At 28.9% G+C, this 21,158-nt stretch overlaps 1 protein-coding gene across 18 annotated transcripts; it reads left to right on the top strand.

Moving 5' to 3' along the window:
* Nucleotides 1-4,330: 4,330 nt before the first annotated feature.
* On the top strand, nt 4,331-12,663 carry LOC110626087 (pentatricopeptide repeat-containing protein At3g48810). 18 transcript variants are annotated; one of them, XM_021771830.2, is made up of 4 exons: nt 4,331-5,030; nt 5,369-5,436; nt 5,540-5,639; nt 7,439-12,663. In XM_021771830.2, the coding sequence occupies exon 4, from the start codon at nt 7,615-7,617 to the stop codon at nt 9,607-9,609; it is 1,995 nt and encodes a 664-aa protein (XP_021627522.1). In that variant the 5' UTR covers nt 4,331-5,030; nt 5,369-5,436; nt 5,540-5,639; nt 7,439-7,614; the 3' UTR covers nt 9,610-12,663. The 18 variants fall into 18 exon arrangements, 6 of the variants coding, with proteins under 6 accessions (XP_021627522.1, XP_043817541.1, XP_021627521.1 ...); XR_002489653.2 differs by lacking the exons at nt 5,369-5,436; nt 5,540-5,639 and having other exon boundaries at nt 4,332-5,030; nt 7,439-9,804; nt 10,248-10,284; nt 10,356-12,663; XR_006352467.1 differs by lacking the exons at nt 5,369-5,436; nt 5,540-5,639 and having other exon boundaries at nt 4,332-5,030; nt 7,439-10,284; nt 10,356-10,603; nt 11,053-12,663.
* The last annotated feature ends 8,495 nt before the right edge of the window (nt 12,664-21,158 follow it).

Raw genomic sequence — 21,158 nt, 5'->3', positions numbered from 1 at the left:
GTAGTGCTATTGATACATGATCTATATTTGAAGTTACATATCAAGTGCTTCATAAGCATGGCCACGAAACCCTGCTATCACAGTTTTGGCCTTTGAGCCTACTGTTTGGCACCCTGTGCCTACTGTTATAACTTTTTATCTATCTAGTCAATCCTACTATGTATTTATAAGAGCTGAGGACCTAATTAAGATTGATACTCGATTTTTGTAAAATTATCAGTTTGTATCTATTGTATGCACGAAGCTTTGATGATTTGTTATGAATATAAGATATGCAATAGTGGCAAAAGAAGATGTTTTATTAAATCTGAAGGAAATTTTTAGCATGCACAAGGATATATATTGTACTTCTATCATATAATAAGAAATTTGACAAATATGGTTTGTATCATATTAACTACACTTTATATACTTGTAATTATTTACTTAATTATCTATGTATATAAATATGCTTGCGCTGTTTTATTATTTGTTTGTAATCACCCGCTGAGCATTAGTTCAACGTGCTGGTTTTTATCTCATGCAGATTGTAGATAAAGTAATTATTGTGGAGGTCACCAGAGATCAATATCAGACATCAAGATCTATATCATAGCTAGTTGTTTTGAGTCTCCGAGTCATTGTACAGTTATATTTTTTGGCATGTACATATTAAATAGAGTGTGTTATGAAGATTATGTAAGTTAAAATAATGTAATCATATATAAATAAAGAAAAAAAGCTAGACGTTTGCATGTGATGATATTTATAGAAAAATAAGGGATGATATTATTATGAAATGTGTGATAAATTAAATAATAGTAAGATATCAAATAACTATTAATAATTATAAATATGTTTTTTATTTGTACTATGGGTTGAAATGCTGATATAATAGATGAAATTTTGCAAATCACACTATTTTATTTTTTGAAAATAAAAAAATTAAAAGTAATTGAATTCAAATTTGTAGTTGGATGGTATTATTTTCAACACTACTCATCAACATTTGGATGAAATAGCAAGCAATATCTTTTTTTTTTTAAAAAAAAAACTCCACTTGACTTTCAATATCCTCAATTTGTACTTATTTATTATTTTGGTCATTTTTATTGGATTTTTGTGATATGAACCATTTAATTACAAATTCCACAAACAACATTTAGTCTCTAGCAATAATATTTTTTTTCCAGATGCATGATTTCATGACAAAATATAATTTAAAGGAAGATATGGATTTTGAAATAGATTTGAAGGAGGTTATGGATTTTGAAATGGCTTTGATTCTTCAATAGTCCTTTGGAAACAATAAAGTCTCTAATACTAATTGTTGGATTTAAAAGGATTTGGTTTAAAGGTTACTAATAACAATTATTGGATTTAAACGATCTGGTTTAAAAGGTTGAAAGGGTTTAAAAATTAAATTAAAAACATAATAAAAAAAATTAAAGAAGAAATGTGAAAAAATGGAGAAGAGATGAACATATAGGCTACATATTATTATTGAATCCAACAAACATATTTATAGTAAAAAATTAGCAACCCAAATCTATATGATAATAATAATTATAACCATAAAATTTTAACAACTTATCATATCACACTATATGATTTTTTGAAAATAAAAAAAAATTAAAATTTAAAAATATTTGAATTCAAATTTACAGCGGGATGTTATTACTTTCAACCATCTCTCCATCTCTCACATAACTCATAGAGGGTCTTTTTCAAAATTAGTCTTATTAAAACTTTATTTAAAATATAGTAAGAAGTGTTAATAACTTCAATCCTAATAGAGACTATTGATGTTAAAAGGTTTATTATTGAGGCTGTATCCAATATTTTCTACTATTTCATGTTTGGCCTTTAAGTCAGGAGAATAGTTTAGGTTTTTTTTTTTTTTTTTTGTTAATTATTTTTATATTAGATGATCTACAAATTTAGCAGTTGATTATATAGCAAAATTATATTTTAGGTGCTTTCTTTCTACTAATTGGTAGGGGTGAACATTCGTTTGGTTCGGTTCAAAACCGAACCGAACCGAATAAACCGAAAACTAAAATTTTAGTGTTTATAAAAATCGAATCGAATCGATTTTGGTCAGAAACTGAATCGAACCGAACCGGTCTGATTCAGTTTGATCAATTTCGATTTTTAATAATTTTTTTTATTTTTTACACTTTATTTTTAGTATTTTAAAATTTAATTAAAATATTTTAATCTTAATATGATTTAATTTCTCTATATTATTGAAAAAATATATTATTATCACTAATCGGTTCGGTTAGGTTTTTTCTGATTAAAACCGAACTGAACCGAAATAACCGAAATTTCTGAAATTAAAAACCGAATTGAACCAAAATATATAAAAAATCGAACTAAATTTTTAAATCAATTCGATTCGATCGGTTTTTTCAGTTTGAACCGAATATCGCTCACCCCTACTAATCGATTATCTTATGTACCTTATGTTTTTTTATCATATTTTGTACAAAGATTTTTAAGGTTAATGTATTTTATTTTGCAATTGAAAAACAATATATTAATCAAAAATTAATTTGCAATGAAATATAATGTTATGAGCTTCAAACTTATATACTATATATAAAAGTGAGAAGTGGGGGAATAATGGAATGGCTGGTTTTACCCTTATGTTTTTTAATTATTTACCCTTGGTTTTAAATTTTAAAATAGATAATTATTTTATTATTTAAATAATTTTTTAAAATAATTTTAGATATTTATCATTTAAAAGTAATGCATATTTAAATTTTTATTTATGAGTTTAATTAATTTTATTTGATAATTATGTAGGATAATTATTAAAAATTAATAATTTTGATAATATTTAAATTAATTTTATTAGATAAAATTATTAAAATAATAAGTTTAAATATTATTTAAAAATATTAGAATAATTATCATATATTGTATTATTAGATTTACATTTAAATATTAAATAATTATAAAAAGAAATATAAAATAAAAATTTTATTAATATTAAATTATTCGAGTTCTTCTATTATTAATAACTATATAAAAAATTAGAATTAAATATTAATTAATTATAAAAATATAAAAATAATAGCTTTGATAATATAAAAATATTAGATAATGTGTTGATTTTTTAATTATAATAATTATATATTATTTTTAAAGTAAAAATAATAATTATTATTAAAGTTAATTTAAAATTAGTAAATAACTATTTTAATTTTAAAATATATCTAAATAGTAAAATAAATATTTTGAGATAAGATTTTTAAAATAAATTTTAATTTTGATAATATTAAATTGATAAATAAGTGTTTTAATTTAAAATATTGATTATAAAGATAATAAAGTGATAATATAACTGATAATGATAATTTTATATTTATTTAAAATGTTAAAATATTAAAATAATAGTAATAATATTAAATTATAAAATAAAAAATTTAAATTTATAAGATGATAATTATAAGATAATAATGTAAAATTTTAATATATATATATAATAAAATTAATAAATTTGATAATATTAATTTTATTTTTTTGGAAAAAATAGAATAATACGGTAATTATATAATTAATTTTTTATATATTTAAAAAAATCATAAAAAATAGTTTATATTCATATAAATTTTTTTAATGTATTAAATTAAGTTTTAAAATAATCAGAATAGTTTTTTTTTTATTTTTATTATTTTCTATATATCTCTTTATTCTAAGAATTATTAACATAATATTTTAATTTATAAATATTAATTATTTTTAATATAATTTTATTTTATTTATACTTTTATAATTAATTTATAAATGATATTTTTAATATGAAAAAGATAATAATAGTCAATACATTATTTTTTTATCTACAATTTATAATTTTGAAAAAAAATATAAAACTACTAAATTTTATTGTTAGTTGGATTACACAATTTAAAAATTGATTCAGCTAATTAAAAAATTAATATTAATTAATTTTAAAATAAATATTATATTTTATTATAAATTATATTTTTATATATTTTATACTTATTTTATTATTAAAAATTTTATAATAATTTATTTTTTATAAAAAATAAAAAAATGTATTTAAAGTTGACATATTTATATATTTATTTGAAAAGAATAATTCTACTATTTATTTTAATATTCACAAAAAATTTAAATTAATTAAGATTTTATATAATTTTATATTAATATTTTATTAATTATATTTTTTATTATATATAATATTAATTATTTAAAAATTATTTTATATAAAAATATAATAAATATAGATATATAAAAAATTATGAATATTAACCGTATGCAAGTATTTACTGTAGCTGGTTGGACTTTGGTTTATAAAACTTTTGGGCTTTTCGGGAAAAGACTTCCTCAAATTTTACCATTTCGCCTCCATCTCACCTCCGCCAGTATAAGCCCCTTACCGCCACTCTCGTTCACACGACCACTCTTCCAACTGTCCTCCGCACAGAACGCCGACATCCCCTGTCTCCATCGTCTCCTTCTCCATCGATCCCCACTCCATTCCAACACACCCGAAACTCCCAGAACCCAGAGTTCACAGAACCCAAAATTGCCTTTCTCCTTCATCATCGCCTCTCCCTCACCTGCCAAAATACTGACCCGAAGCCCTCTTGCCCCACCTCGCTGGTTCCTTCATCTCCAAAGATCGATGATTTCATCTCCTCTCCCTTCTCGATTCCACTCCTCAAATCCCCATTTCATTCTCTGGCAACACCAACACCTTTACCATTAAACCCAGTTGTGGCACCATACCAACAATTCTCCTTAGTCACTCTCGAGCAGACCCATCTCAGACTTAACCAACAGCTCTGCATTTATTTCAGTTCAGAACCCAGCTTCCTCGCCGTGTCTGCTCCTGGACGCTCATCTGAGCACAGAATCGCAAAATCAGTTCAAAGGGGCACCAGCATTTCTGACCAGCAGAAACAGAGCATCCGTTTGTCATTCGTTTGCCTCCAGACAGTAGATTGACACTTGAGCAGGGACAGGATTCCCTCCACCGGCTTTAACATCAGATTCTTGGGTCAAGATTTGGGGTATTCTCATTCCTTATTTATTGTTTTATATCATATTTTATTATATTTACTAATAAAATTAATTATCATTAATTATTAATTTATTTTCGAGTGCTTTAATTTATTTTCGAGTCAAATACGAGGAAGCAATACTATAATTTAAACTCCACTAAATATTATTGATAATTAATTTATTTGAGCACTATCTTAAATCCACCTACCCTATTTAGAGATGATGCAGGTGCTAATACCTTTTCTATACACATACAGATCCCAATTCTAGAATCTCTAAAATAGAAGTTTTTTTTCACAAATTTTTTCATAATGAAATGGTTTTCTCTGATTTACCTCAAAATTAGGGTGGCGACTCCTCACTTTCCACTTCAGTGAGACAGAGTGAGTTTTCTGCTTCGCACTTTCCACTTCAGTGAGTCTTCTGCCTCGCTACAACTCTGTTTATACTGAAAAGTCGGGAATCTATCCTTCCCTACATTCTTAGCTCGGTCTCATTTAGCATTTGGTGTCTGTAGTTGGTTCATCATAATGATTATACTGGAAATTTCTGCTTTTGGTTATATCTTGGATGTTTGAAGATTTGGCATGAAACTGATTTCTCACATGATGATGAAGGTATGTCATTGGGACAGTAACGTCCTGTTTGCTATTCATGTAAGAACTGGTATTGTGAATTGAGCTTAGCTCGCTTTTAGAGGATCAAAATTTGATTTGTGTACTGTTTACTGTGTTCTTTTTTATTGAAATAGTTCATCCTTTTAGTACTTTGCTTGCTATCAAAGGTTAATATTTAGTAACAGGCTGGTATTTTGTGCTTAATCACCACTGTAATTAGTAATGCTTGTTATGATTTTTTTTATTGGGGATTAGTACCGTAGTTGGTGGATTCACCAGATGAAATAGAAATGACTAGGAAGATGGCAATCCGCTGCTTTCTTTCAAGGGATCAAGGTAAAAATGAATGAATTAAACAAAAGTGACCCAAAATTATCCTTAGAGCACTGCAAGAAGTCCAGTAGCAAAGCTGGCGAGCACTGCAAGAAGTCCAGTAGCAAAGCTGGCTTACCAATATCTTCAAGTGTTAGCAAGAAACTTGGCTAGGCTCCCTTCTCCTCACTGAATTTGGGGTAAAAGAACATTAGGATTCAACTTTAGGGAGGAAATGAGAGTTTACAGACTCAAACCCCATAGCTTTGGGAAGAAAAAGAAACGGAGTAGGGACATCAACCTTTGACTCTAATAGGAGGGGAAGAAGGTCAAGGACTTCAACCCAAGCCCTGAAAGGTATGAAGAAGGAGAGGAAAGCCCATAACTTTGAGGGGAAAGGAGATCCAATATCTGGAAACACAAGCCCAAGCCTACTATGATTGAGGAGAAATAAACTCTGCCATTCTAAGAGTATTTGGACTTTAAGAACTTCTTTCATAATACTGTTTACAATAACTGCTGCCTTTTTTGTGAGAATCCACATAGCTGAAACACCAAAAACATAATAGCTGTAAAACACAATACCCGAACAATTTGTAACAAAACAGCTCCCACAAGAAAAGGGGACTGGGACTCCAAAGTTGAGACCCAACTATGAAGCTATGAAGAAGAAAGCAGAAGTAAGAGATCTAGAAATTTAGAGGGCTTTGATACCATGTTAAGAAGGAAAAAAAATAAGGGAGAAAAGATATGGGAAGGAAAACCATAAATGACTATGTCTTTACTCAATTTCCATCTTTTTACATAATACATATTGCTTATTTATAATGAAAAACCACCAAGATTTAAATTTTTAAATTAAGGAAGACATATCCTTGAATTAAGAAACAATTAATTCCCAAATTAAGGAATAATCTTCTTCTTAAATAGAATCTTATCAATTCTAACAATTCCCTTCCCATTTTCCCTGTTTATGGTTGGATTAGTTTTATGTTATGAAAGAAATTTGAGGCGCAGAATTATGCAGCATTTTTTGCCTGTTCTTGATTAGTTGATTTTTGCAGCATAAATTAATTTATGATGCATTGTTATTGCTTAAATTTGAGATGTATAGTTTAAATTTCAAGTTGGCTAATTAATAAAGTATATATTAGAATTTATGTCATTTGATGGAATTATTTGTTTTTATTTGCTTTATTTTGTTGTAATATGCTGTAAACTCTTTTTTTTTTGGGTCTTATTTGTATCACTAATTATTATTGACACATGAGAATGAATGAAAACTCTGTTTGCTCTGGTTTTTAAATACACCAGATACATCTTTCCATTAATGTTCACTTACGTCCTTATAATATTAATTATTTGAAAATCAGTCCTAAAACTTTAAATTTAAAATTCATCCCTTCAGGAGATAGGATGCTGGAGGCTATTGGAATGATGTCATTGAACTGTGGGTTCTTATCATTTTTATGGTTTCCAAATTGCAGTTGATCACTTACCAACAGCATTGGAAAGAAGGAACTGTGGCAGGGCTGAAGCTACATGGAGTGGAGGTATTTGGGTGTCTTTTTGTGGGTCTAAAGGTTTTACCTTTTGGAAGTCAGTAAGCTACTTAAGTAGGGTTTAGTTCCTTCATTGGTTAAATTTTGAGTTCTTTTCTTAAATGCATCTGAAAGAGGGATGTTCCTTGTTGTTTAAAGTCCACAAGCCTTCAATCCCCTTTGTTTTAAACACAAATCCAATTCTCAATCCAAATAGTAAACCCCAGAATGAGCAAAATCAAACCTGTCTTGAAGAATGTGATGTTTTAAAGAGGTTGAAAAGTGAGTCCAGCATTGTACTGGCTCTAGATTACTTCAAGTCAATAGCAAATTCACAAGCCTTTCGACATACCCCATTAACATACCGAACCATGATTGAAAAACTTGGTGTCCAACATGATATAGATGGTGTACAATACCTTCTTCAGCAAATGAAATTAGAAGGGATTAGCTGTAGTGAGGATTTATTTATCTCTGTGATCAATACTTATAGACGAGTTGGTTTAGCTGAGCAAGCATTAAAAATGTTCTATAGAATTGGGGAATTTGGGTGCAAACCTACGGTCAAGATATATAATCATCTTTTGGATGCACTGCTTAGTGAAAATAGGTTTCAAATGATCAATCCTATTTATAGCAACATGAAGAGAGATGGGATGGAACCCAATGTTTATACCTATAACATCCTTCTAAAAGCATTGTGTAAGAACAATAGAGTTGATGGGGCATGCAAGTTGCTTGTAGAAATATCTAATAAAGGATGTAAACCAGATGTGGTTAGCTACACAACTATCATAGCTTCTATGTGCAAGTTTGGTCAGTTGGAGGAGGCAAGGGAGCTTGCTATGAAATTTCAACCTAGTGTTCCTGTTTACAATGCTTTGATAAAAGGGTTTTGCAGAGAATACAAAATGAAGGAAGTATTTCAGTTGTTAGGTCTAATGGCAGATAAGGGAATTGATGCTAATGTTATTACTTACTCAACAATAATCGATTCTTTATCAGGTGTTGGAAATATTGAATTGGCTCTTGCATTTTGGGCAAAGATGCTTGTGACTGGTTGTAGCCCCAATGTTCACACCTTTACTTCCTTGATGAAGGGCTATTTCATGGGTGGGAGAGTATACGAAGCAATCAATATATGGAACTGCATGATTCAAGAAGAAATTGAGCCCAATATTGTTGCATATAATATTCTAATACATGGTCTATGCTCCCATGGGAAAATGGGAGAAGCTTTATCTGTTTCCTGTAAAATGGAGGGAAGCAGTTGTTCTCCAAATGTGATCACATATGGTGCTCTTATTGATGGTTTTGCAAAAACTGGTGACTTAGTTGGTGCATCTGAGACATGGAACAAGATGATGAGTAATGGTTGTGTTCCTAATGTTATTGCATATACTTGCATGTTAGACGTCCTTTGCAAGAATTCTATGTTCAATGAAGCTCAATGTCTTTTAGAGAAAATGTCAACTGATGTCTGTCCTCCAAATACGATCACATTCAATGCATTTATCAAAGGCTTATGTCGCAGTGGAAAAGTAGAATGGGCTATAAAAGTGTTAAATGAGATGGGGCAATATGGATGTTCACCTAATGTTGTGACATATAGGGAAATATTGTATGGTCTTTTGAAAGCAGAAAAAATAAAAGGAGCTCATGAGCTAGTTAGGGAGATGGAAGAAAACAGTATTAAATTGAATTCAGCAACTTATAATACCATCTTGCATGGATTTTGCAATACTGGATTATTTGAAGAGACTTTGAAGCTTCTAGGGAAAATGCTGGTAGACGGTGTGAAGCCTGATGCTATCACATATAACGCAGTAATTCATGCCTACTGTAAGCAAGGTAAGGTTAAGACAGCCATCCAGCTTGTAGATAGAGTTTGTGCAGGAGGAGAGTGGAATCCAGACATTATTGCGTGCACCAATCTTTTATGGGGGATTTGTAATCAGATTGGGGTAGAAGAAGCCTTCATGTATCTTGATAAGCTGTTAATTAAGGGTATCTATCCCAATGCGGCAACTTGGAATGTGTTGGTCCGGGGCTTGTTTAACAGGTTAGGTCATCTCGGGCCAGTTCATCTTCTGGATGTTATTCTAGCTAATGGGTGAGATGCACAAATGTTAATGTTTAAGGTAAGAGAAATTCAGAAGACAGATGTGTTGCCTAGCCATCAAAAACACTGCATACTCACATCGATTGAACTTCATAAGTTCTTATGTTGGATCTTTATTATATACAATCACTTCCTAGTGCTTGAACTCTTCAAAAGGCGCAGAGGATGACTGCAATTTTTCTGTCATCAGGTACATGCCAAGCAACTCATTGAGGATTTTTAATGCTTGTAGTCTTGGATTGTCAAGATTATTTATCTAAAAATTGTACACTATGTTACATCTTTCTAAGGTAGTTTTTATTTCCATCATAATCCTAAACCAAGACATTTATAATAATAAATATCATTATTGTTTATTGTTATTATTATTATTATTATAATATATATCCTAAAAATTCTCCTTAAAATTAGCTATTTTGAAATTTGTAATGTATTAAAAATAAAATATTTACTTTAAAAAATCAAATTTGAAATCTTTTCAGGTAATTTAGATTTAAATTATTGAAAAAATATTTATTTATTTATTTCTAAAATGCCTCTCTGAGAACGCTCCTATTCCTTTTTCTTCTTCTTTCTCTCTCTCTATCTCCCTCACTTCATTCTGATGTGTCACCTGATAATAATGGTGGAAAGGTTACAAGTTGCCTCTGCATCTATCCATTAGCAGAAGGTCAGCTCTTTTCAATGTTATTTTTAATCATGTTGTTTCGCATGAATGCTGACCTTTTTTTTGCTGTCAAGGGAGAAAATCATGGTAAAGACTCAGATTAGGTGGTATCAGACCAAATTCTGATCTTAATTCTGCCTCTTGTGGCAATGGAGGGTGTGACAAAAACTAGTGTTCTTTCACATGGATGGAAAAAACTTTGGACTTTTATCCCCAAATTGGACTTTGGTGAATTCTGTGGGTCAAAAGAGAAATGGAGTTCTTTCTAATGCAAGGAAGTGATATGTGAACCATGTGAATCATGTGCTGCACTTGTTATCAGGTCAGTCTGTAGATTAATTCGTAGGTCAATTTGATTGAATGAGAGGTTTGGGCCAGATATTGATAGATGGGTTAAGTTTGCATTAGAAAGGGGAGTTCAAAAGCTTAAGATGGACTTGTTTAGTTTTGATGGCCTTCATCTGTGAAGGCCTTACACTTTCAGTTTTGACATCCTCCATCTGGGAAGACCTTACGCTTGCCCACTTTTAAGTTCAAGCCTTCAAGGCCATTCAGTTTTCCCAGTTGTCATGCTCTTAAGATTCTTCAACTGATGTGTAAATGTGTATGAAGATGTTTTTAATTACTGTGTTGAATTACCCATGTCTTGCACGATTTAGCTAAGGTGCTTCTAATTCACTTATTCATTAAGTGTTGCTGGTCCATCATTTTGCTTTAAATGCTTGGAGATAGCCAATTGCTTGTCTTTGAGAAGTTCTAAAATTGATGCAGCAAATCGTCACTCAAATCTATCAGAGAAGAGATAAGTTCGTAATTTGTGGAAGGTCCTACTTCCTAACCTTTTTGAAGTATCCCTTGGAGAGTAATGCTGTCAAAATTTGTGTACAATTTTCTCCAATCATCATGTGTATCTCTCAGCTGGAAAGGCTTATATTTCACATACCAAGCATCAGGTCAATATGCAAAAACTGTTGAATTAAGGTATTATTTTTTGAATGTAATCTTAGTTGGTTTGTTCACGAAGACATGGAGTCTCTTCAGTTTCCTGTGTTTGAGTCAACTCAAAGTAGTGGATTTGAAAGTTGGTATGTATGACCGTGAGGCCAAAGGTTTTGGTGCTTTCACTTCCCTGATTAAGGCATCTCCATCTTGTTATAGGTTTGCTTTGCAGGTGATTGGCCTAGCTTTACCACTCGTATCTTTTTTCTCTTCCTACCTAACATCTGAGTTAGACTAATGAACATAATTTGAGGGTGCAATTGCATTGTTAGTTAATTTCCATTTGGTTCAGTTTAGTTTAATATGCTGTAAATTTTGGTTAATTCAGTTTTTCTATTTTCAGAAGTGAACCAACTATGCTCACCCCTTGCAGGAGCAATATAGGCAAATTGTAAACTGAGTTTTGTGTTTAGCAGGCTTTAGTTTTACTGAAAAATTACTTGTAACAAACGAGGTAAAATTAGTGATAGAATGTTACCTTCTTGCTGTTTCTGTAGCTTTGTGTGGTGAAAAGGATACTGATCATATTTTTCCTCCTCCCTAAGTTGGTTCTACATGCTCAACTTTTTGAGTTCTATTTCAAATTTGAATGCTGGTCAATGAACTCTGACTTTGTGGCAATGAGCTTTGATGACATGGAACATTTAGACCTTTTACTAGCACTGCAAATACTGAATCAGATATACATGTATATGTATTTGTGTACAATGTGAAAAAGTAATAGGTTCACTAATTCTATTATTCCATTTTGATTTTGTTCATTAATGTCAGGAAAGCATGTCTTTATCAAAGTCTGTGTTTGCTCATGGTAATTACTATTTGATCAATATTTTGTTGGGTGACAAGCCAAATATAACTTTTCTTTTTTCCTTTCACAGTTAAATTGGCTTTTGACTTGTGTGAAGTCATGTACGGTTGCCCCCTAAATGTCCTCACCATAGCCTGAAGGTAGCGGAATTGGTTGGCTTTTTTAGGAGTGTTGATCTTGAGCTTGAGCTTGCAGTGTACTTAATTGAGAATGCTATCATGCTTGAGAGGATCATTATTGATCCTGATGATCCATTACTTGTGGGAAGTCCATGGTTGGGGAATGGGCAGTGGCATGCTAGAAAAGGATATAGAAATGGCTAGAAAGTGTGAACATTAGTAATACTGTGATCTTTTTGGCTGCTGGGCTGTTGCTGATTGATGTGATATGCTTGTGTGAAGTAGGTCGAATGCCTCTCTACTCATCTAAACCTATTCATAAGCTATTTTACTGATGAATTTCTTCATTAAACAAACCTAAATGCGATACCTGAGTTTGGTTGTTTTTTAAATTGAGCTGAGTCTCAAAAATCTTACCAGTAAAATATTTATTTATAATTTTAATTTCTTGTTTAAGTTGTATGGTGCTTATTTATCCATCTTTTATATATTAAAAATGGTACAATTAATAATAAAAATAGTTAATTATATTTCTTAAAACTTAATCAGTTATGAATAAAAAAATAATTTTAATATTTTTTATTAAAAATATAATGATATATGTTTAATATTCTCCCAACCTCTTACTAAACACCATTAGTTATTATATTATTAATTACTGTTTACTTAATAGTTATTTACTTAAAACTTACATCAGTAACACTTCAAACTTAAATTTTTTTTTTACCTTGTATCTCACACGTTCTTAAAAAAAAAAAAGGTTTAAGCATAAAGAAAAGAAAACTGAATGGATGAAAAAATATATATTAATTTTTTTTTTTTTTAATTGGGGGTTGGGGGATTCGAACCTGAGATTTATCAGGTTTACTCGGATGCACTTACCATCAGGTTAAGCCTGTGAGTGTCAAAATATATTAAATTACCGTAAGGTTGTTTTTTTCCCTCCACTATGCAAAGATATTTATATTAGAGAATCAAAGATACAGTTGAACAAGTTTAACATCAAAGTCCAAATAGACTTTTACAGGAAGCTCAATCCAAAATTATAAGTTCATAATATGGTCTAACCCTAAAAAATGGTATCGCTCAAACATCTACTTTCGAATAGCTATTTTTCTTTCGCTATAATTGGTGAAAAATTTGTTCAGAAATCGATTACACACTCAAACACAGACATACAAAAGACATAAAGGCACAAAGCAAAACAGATGAAAAATTATAGGATATGATACTATTGAAAATATATATAAAAAATAAAGACACTTAGACTCCAACGACACGAAAGTGAAAATAAAAGAAGTTCAATTCAACCACAATTGAGAAAAAAAAAAAAACTCTTTGCAACCTCCAACAACCAGGATTGTTAAAGAGAACTTAGTCACTGAACAGATAATACCATATAGAAAAAAGATATGATAGAGCTCAATCTTATCGAAATTAGTGAGATACGGTATAAAAGAAAATGATACGATATAATTTAGTCTCATCAAAATCAATAAAAGCATCAATGCGATCCTGAAATATCGGTGAAGTCAATGAACTCTCCCCAAGTAGAAATCAAAATGCTAAGTGGAAACATCAAAACCTACAAACCACTAAAAATGGAAAAGATCAACCACTACAAAATAAATTTAAAACAATATAAATTTATACATATCTAGAAGGAAAGAAGGTGCAAAAACTAAGAATTTTTAAACGAATTTTGAAAACAATTAACACAGAAAATCGTTGATAAAAGTACAAATAAGATATTTTTAAATTATTTTTAAACTAAAAAAGTGTTAATAATTACTGAAAAGGGGAAATGAAATAATAATTTTTTAAATGTAGATTTTATCATTGGACCACTTCTGAGCGTGGCCCATCTACACTTGTACATTGCAAGGCCCATCTAACACTGTTCGGTAGGAAGCAGCAGAGTAAAATAAGAATTTTTAAAATATGATTTTATAATTTAAGATTTTTCATAATTTTTAAATTTTAATAATTTCTTATTATTTATAAAGAAAATAATCTAATAAAGACCTAATTGCATGAAAAATTTAAAATTTTTCATTATTTTGCAATATAATTTAAAATTTTAAAAGTTAATAAAATTATCTAAAATTGTAAATTTTATTATAATTATATCCAAATTTAAAATTTGAATGGCTTGCTGACAATATAATATGAATTATTTTATTATATTCATGTGTCTCGAAAATAAATACTAATAATATAAAAAATTTAAAATTTTTAGTTATTTTATAATTTAATCCAAAATTATAAAAATTAATATAATTTAACTCAAAAGTCTTAAATTTATCCTCATTCATCACAAAATTTTTAAAACTTTATTATTATATTTTATTTTCATATGTTTAGTGTAAAAAATTATAATATGATTTTTTTTTATATATTTTAATTATGGTTCTCTTAAATATTTTGAATTCTAATTATATTTGCTCTTTTGTACAATGTCTATACGCGTGCTTTTAAATGCTGATTTATACTATTGAGTAGGGGTGCACAGTATTCGGTTCAAATCGAAAAAATCAATCGAATCGAATCGATTTGAAAATTTGGTTCGGTTTTTTATATATTTCGGTTCGGTTCAGTTTTTAATTTCAGATATTTTGATTATTTCGGTTCGGTTCGGTTTTGATCAGAAAAAAACCGAAAAAATCGAACCGAACCGATTAGTGATAATAATATACTTTTTCAATAAAATAGAGAAATTAAATCATATTGAGATTAAAATATTTTAATTAAATTTTAAAATATTAAAAATAAAGTTTAAAAAATAAAAAAATTATTAAAAATCGAAACCGATTAAACTGAATCGAATCGAACCGAATCAGACCGGTTCGGTTCGATTCGGTTTCTGACCAAAATCGGTTCGATTCGGTTTTCATAAATACTAAAATTTTGATTTTCGGTTTATTCGGTTTGGTTCAATTTTGAACCGAACCGACCGAATGCTCACCCCTACTATTGAGTAGTAATAGAAGATTAAAAGTACAATAATAAGACTACAATCTCTATTTTTTTTTTTATAATAATGAAATGGTCTCTTATAATGAATATAGTGAAATTTATTGTAATAAATACCTACAAGTTGTTTAAAAAGTAAGAAATTAATAAATGTGAGACATATTATAATTTTTATTAAAATTAGTGAAAGAAAAATAAATTTAGTGATTTTAAACTGAATTACACAAATTTTTTTAAAGATTTTTATTAAATTACAAAATAACATAAAATTTTAAATATTTTTTTATCAAGAGCCTTTATCTACGTGTTGTAGTAGTATCATGAAATAATACACATAGCATTGCTATGTCAGCAAAATACATTCTCTCCAATTTAAATTTTAAATTTGAATATAATTATAACAAAGGTTTTAATTTTGAATAATTTTATTAACGTTTAAAGTTTTAGATATAAAAAAGTAACCGCTTTTGTATAAATGTTCAAATTCTATTTATTTGTTATAGCAAATATTTCACATAGTCATGCTTATATGGCACAACTTTTTCCCTCTATAGTTTTTCCTCTATTTCCCATCTTAAAATACTAAAAGCTATAAAAATAATTTTTGAGCAAAAAATTTTAGAAAAAATGCAAATCTAACTGTAACTTAATGTTCCATAAACATGCTACCATAATGCAATTCGCTCTTGAACTTGGCATTGCAAGCCTGGTTCAAGTAGACCACGATAACACTTCATATAATTGATTCTTAACTTCTTATTTTTTATTTTTAACTCCAACATCCTTAGATGTTTTAGATTTAAGATTAATATGAATAGAATAATGTGTTGAAAAACACTACCTTTTAAGTAGTAAGATTAAATACTCTAGAAATAACTCCATATAATTCTTCTACGATTGACAAATAGTACGTAGAAAGAGAAATCTTATAAATAGGATCTACAAAAAAAATAATGGCATTCAAAATATTTCTTAAAATATCCATAATAATTTCCTCATTATTTTTGTTACTCTCTTCTTTACGTGCATTAGGAAAGAAAACTAGGTCATTATTCTAAGTTTAAAATGCTATTTCCACATTAAAACCATTGCAATTGTTTCATATTCATTTGTTTAAATCCGTGACTCTTACTAATATTAGTAGGAAATCATATACTTTAGTGATCGTAGATGACTATTCAAGATTTACATGAACTTTCTTTCTAACACAAAATATACTTTTAAAGTTTTTATATCTTTTTGCAAAAGGGTTTAAAATATAAAATGTTTTTTCATTTCATCTCTTAGAAATTATTGTGGAAAAACATTTGAAAATTATTTATTTGAATAATATTGTTATGAAAATGATACTTTCATAACTTTTCTCTTTGAGAACTCCATAATAAAATGGAGTTGCTGGAAAAAAAAAAAAAAAAAGAAAACTTTGTAAGAGAGAGCTTGAACCACTAAATGAAAATTGCTAGCTAAAATACTTTAGGGTTGAAGCTATTAACACCTCTTGCTATATTTTCAATAGACTTTTAAATAAGACTAATTTTGAAAAAGACCTGTAGTGTCCCACATCGATTGTTTACAGAAAAATTGATGGGTTTATAAATAGCTAGTAAAAACTACTAAGTAACTTAACTATTTTGGGTCGAGTGAAAAATGAGTCCAAAAGTTATTTGGGTTAGTTTGGACCGGCATGTTACAATCGGTATCAGAGCCATTCTGGATCAAAAAAATTGTACGGAGCTAGTAGCCCTGTGAGAAAAGGGCTACCCGTGCGAGACGAAATGAAGCCGTCCGAGGCACTAGCGAACCACAATACCCAAGGGCTTGGTCCTGATTTAGCAATTGAGTGTGCCGATTCAGCTTGCAATAAGAACGTCACAAAACTGAATGGGGAGATTGTAGTATCCCAAATCGATTATTTATGGGTTAACCATTTTGAGTCAAGTAGAAAATGAGTTCAAAAGTTATTTGGGTCAGTTTGGTCCGAGCTATTACATCCCCTAGAAAATGGGTTCAAGTGAAAGGTTTGGACTTCAAAGAAAGTTTTCTCCTCTAACTAAGATTGTAACTATCATAATTTTTATATGTTTAGCTACTTTTAAGAATTGGCCCATTTTTCAACTTGATATTAACTATACTTTCTTACATGGTTTCTTTGACGAGGAAGTCTATATGCAGGCTACTACAAGGCTGCTCCATGACAGGTTTGTCTTTTGAAAATATCTCTTTATGGCTTTCGGCAGGCTTCTAAGCAGTGGAACCTAGAATTTACTCATTTTTTTCAGTCTTTGGAATTTGTTCAATCTGTTCATGATCACTGTCTTTTTACTAGACACGTGGATAATGAATTTCTTGCTCTTTTGATATATGTTGATGATGTTATCATTACGGGCACCTTAGTACGTGATATGCAACAAATTAAGATAACTTTGCACAATAAGTTTACTATTAAAGATCTTGGCTCTTTGAAATATTTTCTTGGTTTGGAAATTGTCAGGTCTTCTTCTGGTACTGTTATAAGCCAAAGAAAGTTTGTTTTAGATGTCCTGCAAGATACTGGAATGGTTAATGCAAAGGAGGTTTCCATCCCTTTGCCTCAAGACTTACATCTTAATCCTTCCTTTGGTGATCTTTTATCTGAACCAGATAAATACAAGTGACTGGTTGGCAGGTTACTGTATATAAATATTACTCGACTTGATATTAGCTTTGCTGTTCATTATCTGAGTCAATTTATGCCTACTACTAGACATCCTCATTGGGATGCTGCTTGTCATTTGTTAAGATATCTTAAGTCTTGCCCATCACAAGGTTTATTGTTTCCTACTCACTCATCTATTTCTCATTTAAGAGCTTACTGTGATGCAAATTGGGCCACTTGTTCTTTTTCTAGGAAATTTTTTACTGGTTTCTGTATTTTTTTGGATGATTCCCTCATTAGCTGGAAAACAAAGAAATAACTAACTGTTTCTAAGTCCTCTACTGAAGCAAAGTATCGCAGCATGGGAGCTATTATTTGTGAGCTTTCTTTGGATTTCTTATATCCTTAAAGATTTTTGTATTGACTTGCATCTTCCTGTTTCTTTGCAGTGTGACAATCAAGCTGCTATACACATTGCTAATAATCTTGGTTTTCATGAAAGCACCAAACATCTCGAAATTAATTTCTATTTAGTGCGTGAATAATTGTAGAAAGGATTCACCTCACCTACTCATGTTTCTTCAGTACACCTACTTGCAGACATTTTCACTAAGTCTCTCTCACCCTCGCTCTATTGTGCTTTCCTGTCCAAGTTGCATCTGGTCGATCTAGCCTCAGCTCCAATTTGAGGGAGGAGTATTAGCATTTGTAGTATATTACATAATGTATATAGAGTCATATTTTGGGTCATGTATTTCTTTTCTATTAGTAGGCTCTAGTTAGTACCAGATGTATTTCTATTGTGGTCTAGTAGGTTCTAATTAGTATCCTCCTGTCTATAAACATGATGTACTGCGAAACACACATGACACTTCTTCTATATTTTTCAGCATTATACAAAATAATAAAAGAAATACTTTTTCTAAAACTAAGAGCTATGTGGATTTGGGTTTGCTGGCACGTAGATAGCAAAGCGGCGGCGGAGAGAAGAATTGGCTCATGAAATGGAGGTAGATGTGGACTTGAGACCAGAAAAGGATGGAAGGGAAGGTGTAGAAAGAGAAAGGAAATGGTGATCGGAAGATTAGGCTGAGCTATAGTGGGAGATGGTCGGAGCTAAGAGGGTGTGAGATAGAATTAACGACGAAGTGGAAGCCATTGTTTTCAATGCCTTGTGTGACCCTCTCCTCCCTTCACTTAGCTTTGCTCACCGAAGCGAGAGAATTGCTTAGGTTTTTATTTAGGCCAATTGAGCCAAAACGCTCAATGTTGCACGTATTTGCATTTTAATTCAATTTTCTTAATTTTGATTTAATTAGTTTAACCTTTGTCTTTTTATGCAATACTAATCAATCTATAAATCTTTAAATTTGATAACTTAGCTAATATATCACGTGTATTATTATTATTTTTAATTGACCAATTAGCTGAAAAAAGCATAATGTTTGTATCATGTTGAATTTTAATCTAAACATTAAATGTTTGATAAATTAACCCAACTTTTGTATTTGAGTTAATTTTAGTCAATTTTTAAAATTAAAATTAAAAATAAATAATTTAATTATTAAATATATAGTTCACGTAGTGATAAATTTTATTTTACAGTAATAATTATAAATATTTTATAATAAACATATTATTTAATCTAAAATAAAAATATATATAAAATAATTAAAAATAATATATCTATTATAAAACTTTTATAATTATTAATACAAAATAAAATTTATTTATAGTTAAAACTATCGACTTGAATTACTATTATATTTAGAATTAAATATATCATTTAACTAATATCATTTCTATAGACTAATATCATTTACCTATAGAGTTAATATTAGTTTTATATATAAAATTAATTTATATTTAAAAAAATAATAAAATATTACATTTCACATTTCATCTAAAACTCTTACATTTTAATTTTTTAAAAATAACTAAAATTATATTTAAATCTAAATCTTAAATGATTTAATTTAAAATTTAAATATTTAAATTAAAATATAAAATAATATAAATATTATTTTTTTCAATCATTTAATAATTAATTTCTATAAAAAAATAATAATAATAATACATATTACATATCTAATTGATTTCTATAAAAAATAATAATAATAATATATATAACATGTCAACTAAATTATTAAATTATCATATAAATTATTAAATTTAAAAATTTAAAAATTAATAAAAAATATATCAAAATTTAAATAATTCATTAAATTAAAATTAAACATATATATTAAAATATAAATACATATTAACATTAAATTTTTTTGAATTAATTAATTTTTATTTATTTATTTTAGAGAGGCTGCCGACTCGATTTTGAATTCTTGATATTCCCGCCTACGTGACGGCTGAGATGAGCTGACCATTAGATTAAAGAGGAGAACGCAATCTCCACCATTGACTACGGGCAGGAAGAAGGAAATGATTTGCCTTTCCTTTTATTTTTACGTTTCTCCTCTTTTTCTTTTTTGGTATTCGACTCTTTTTCTCTACTTGCTGTTTTGCGGAGCAAGTAATAAAGTAATTTTCATTTTTTACCATCTATAAATTACCTTTTCTTCAAAAGATAAAGTGAAAAGTAATTTGGTAGATAAATGGTCAAGATTTCAAGAACAACTACTGACTTTGCTTCCCTAAAACTTTCTTTGCTCGGAAAAGAAGCCCCTTTCCAATTTACATCGCTTGTTAAATTTCATCTTTAAGACTATAATATTTCTTTAAGACTTAACATTCAATCGATTTAATTTAAAATCAAATCAAACTAAATAAATTAAAAATTAAAATTTTAATATTTATAAAAATCAAATCGATTTAAAAATCAAACCAAATCGAATAAATTAAAAATTAAAAATTTAATATTTATAAAAATTAAATCAAATTCAGTTAAATTTTATTTGATTAATTTAAAATTTTAATAAATTTTTTATTTTTTATAATTATTTTTAATATTTTAAAATTTAATTAAAATATTTTAATCTTCATTATGATCTAATATTCCCTGTATTATTAAAAATAATATACTATTATCATTAATCGATTCAATTTGATTTTTTTTATCAAAATCAAATCAAATTTGTTAAATTAAAAACTAAACCAACAGAGTTGAAAACTAATTTGATTCGATCAATATCGAATACTGTTCACAATTGCTTAAGACTATAACATATACAAATTGTTGAAAGATTTAGTTCAGCTTTAAAATAGTGATACTTAAATAGTGGGGACGTTAGCTGACATCGAGTTTGAATAACCACGTTTTCGTTTCAATCTTAAACTAAAATGCATAGTACCACTCTTAACATATTCCCTAATTAGGTAAATGATACTA

The sequence above is a fragment of the Manihot esculenta genome, chromosome 11 (assembly GCF_001659605.2).
Source record: "Manihot esculenta cultivar AM560-2 chromosome 11, M.esculenta_v8, whole genome shotgun sequence".
NCBI classification, from domain to species: domain Eukaryota; kingdom Viridiplantae; phylum Streptophyta; class Magnoliopsida; order Malpighiales; family Euphorbiaceae; genus Manihot; species Manihot esculenta.
The sequence above is the reverse complement of the archived record's forward strand: the minus strand, read 5'-3'. Positions and strand labels throughout refer to the sequence as shown.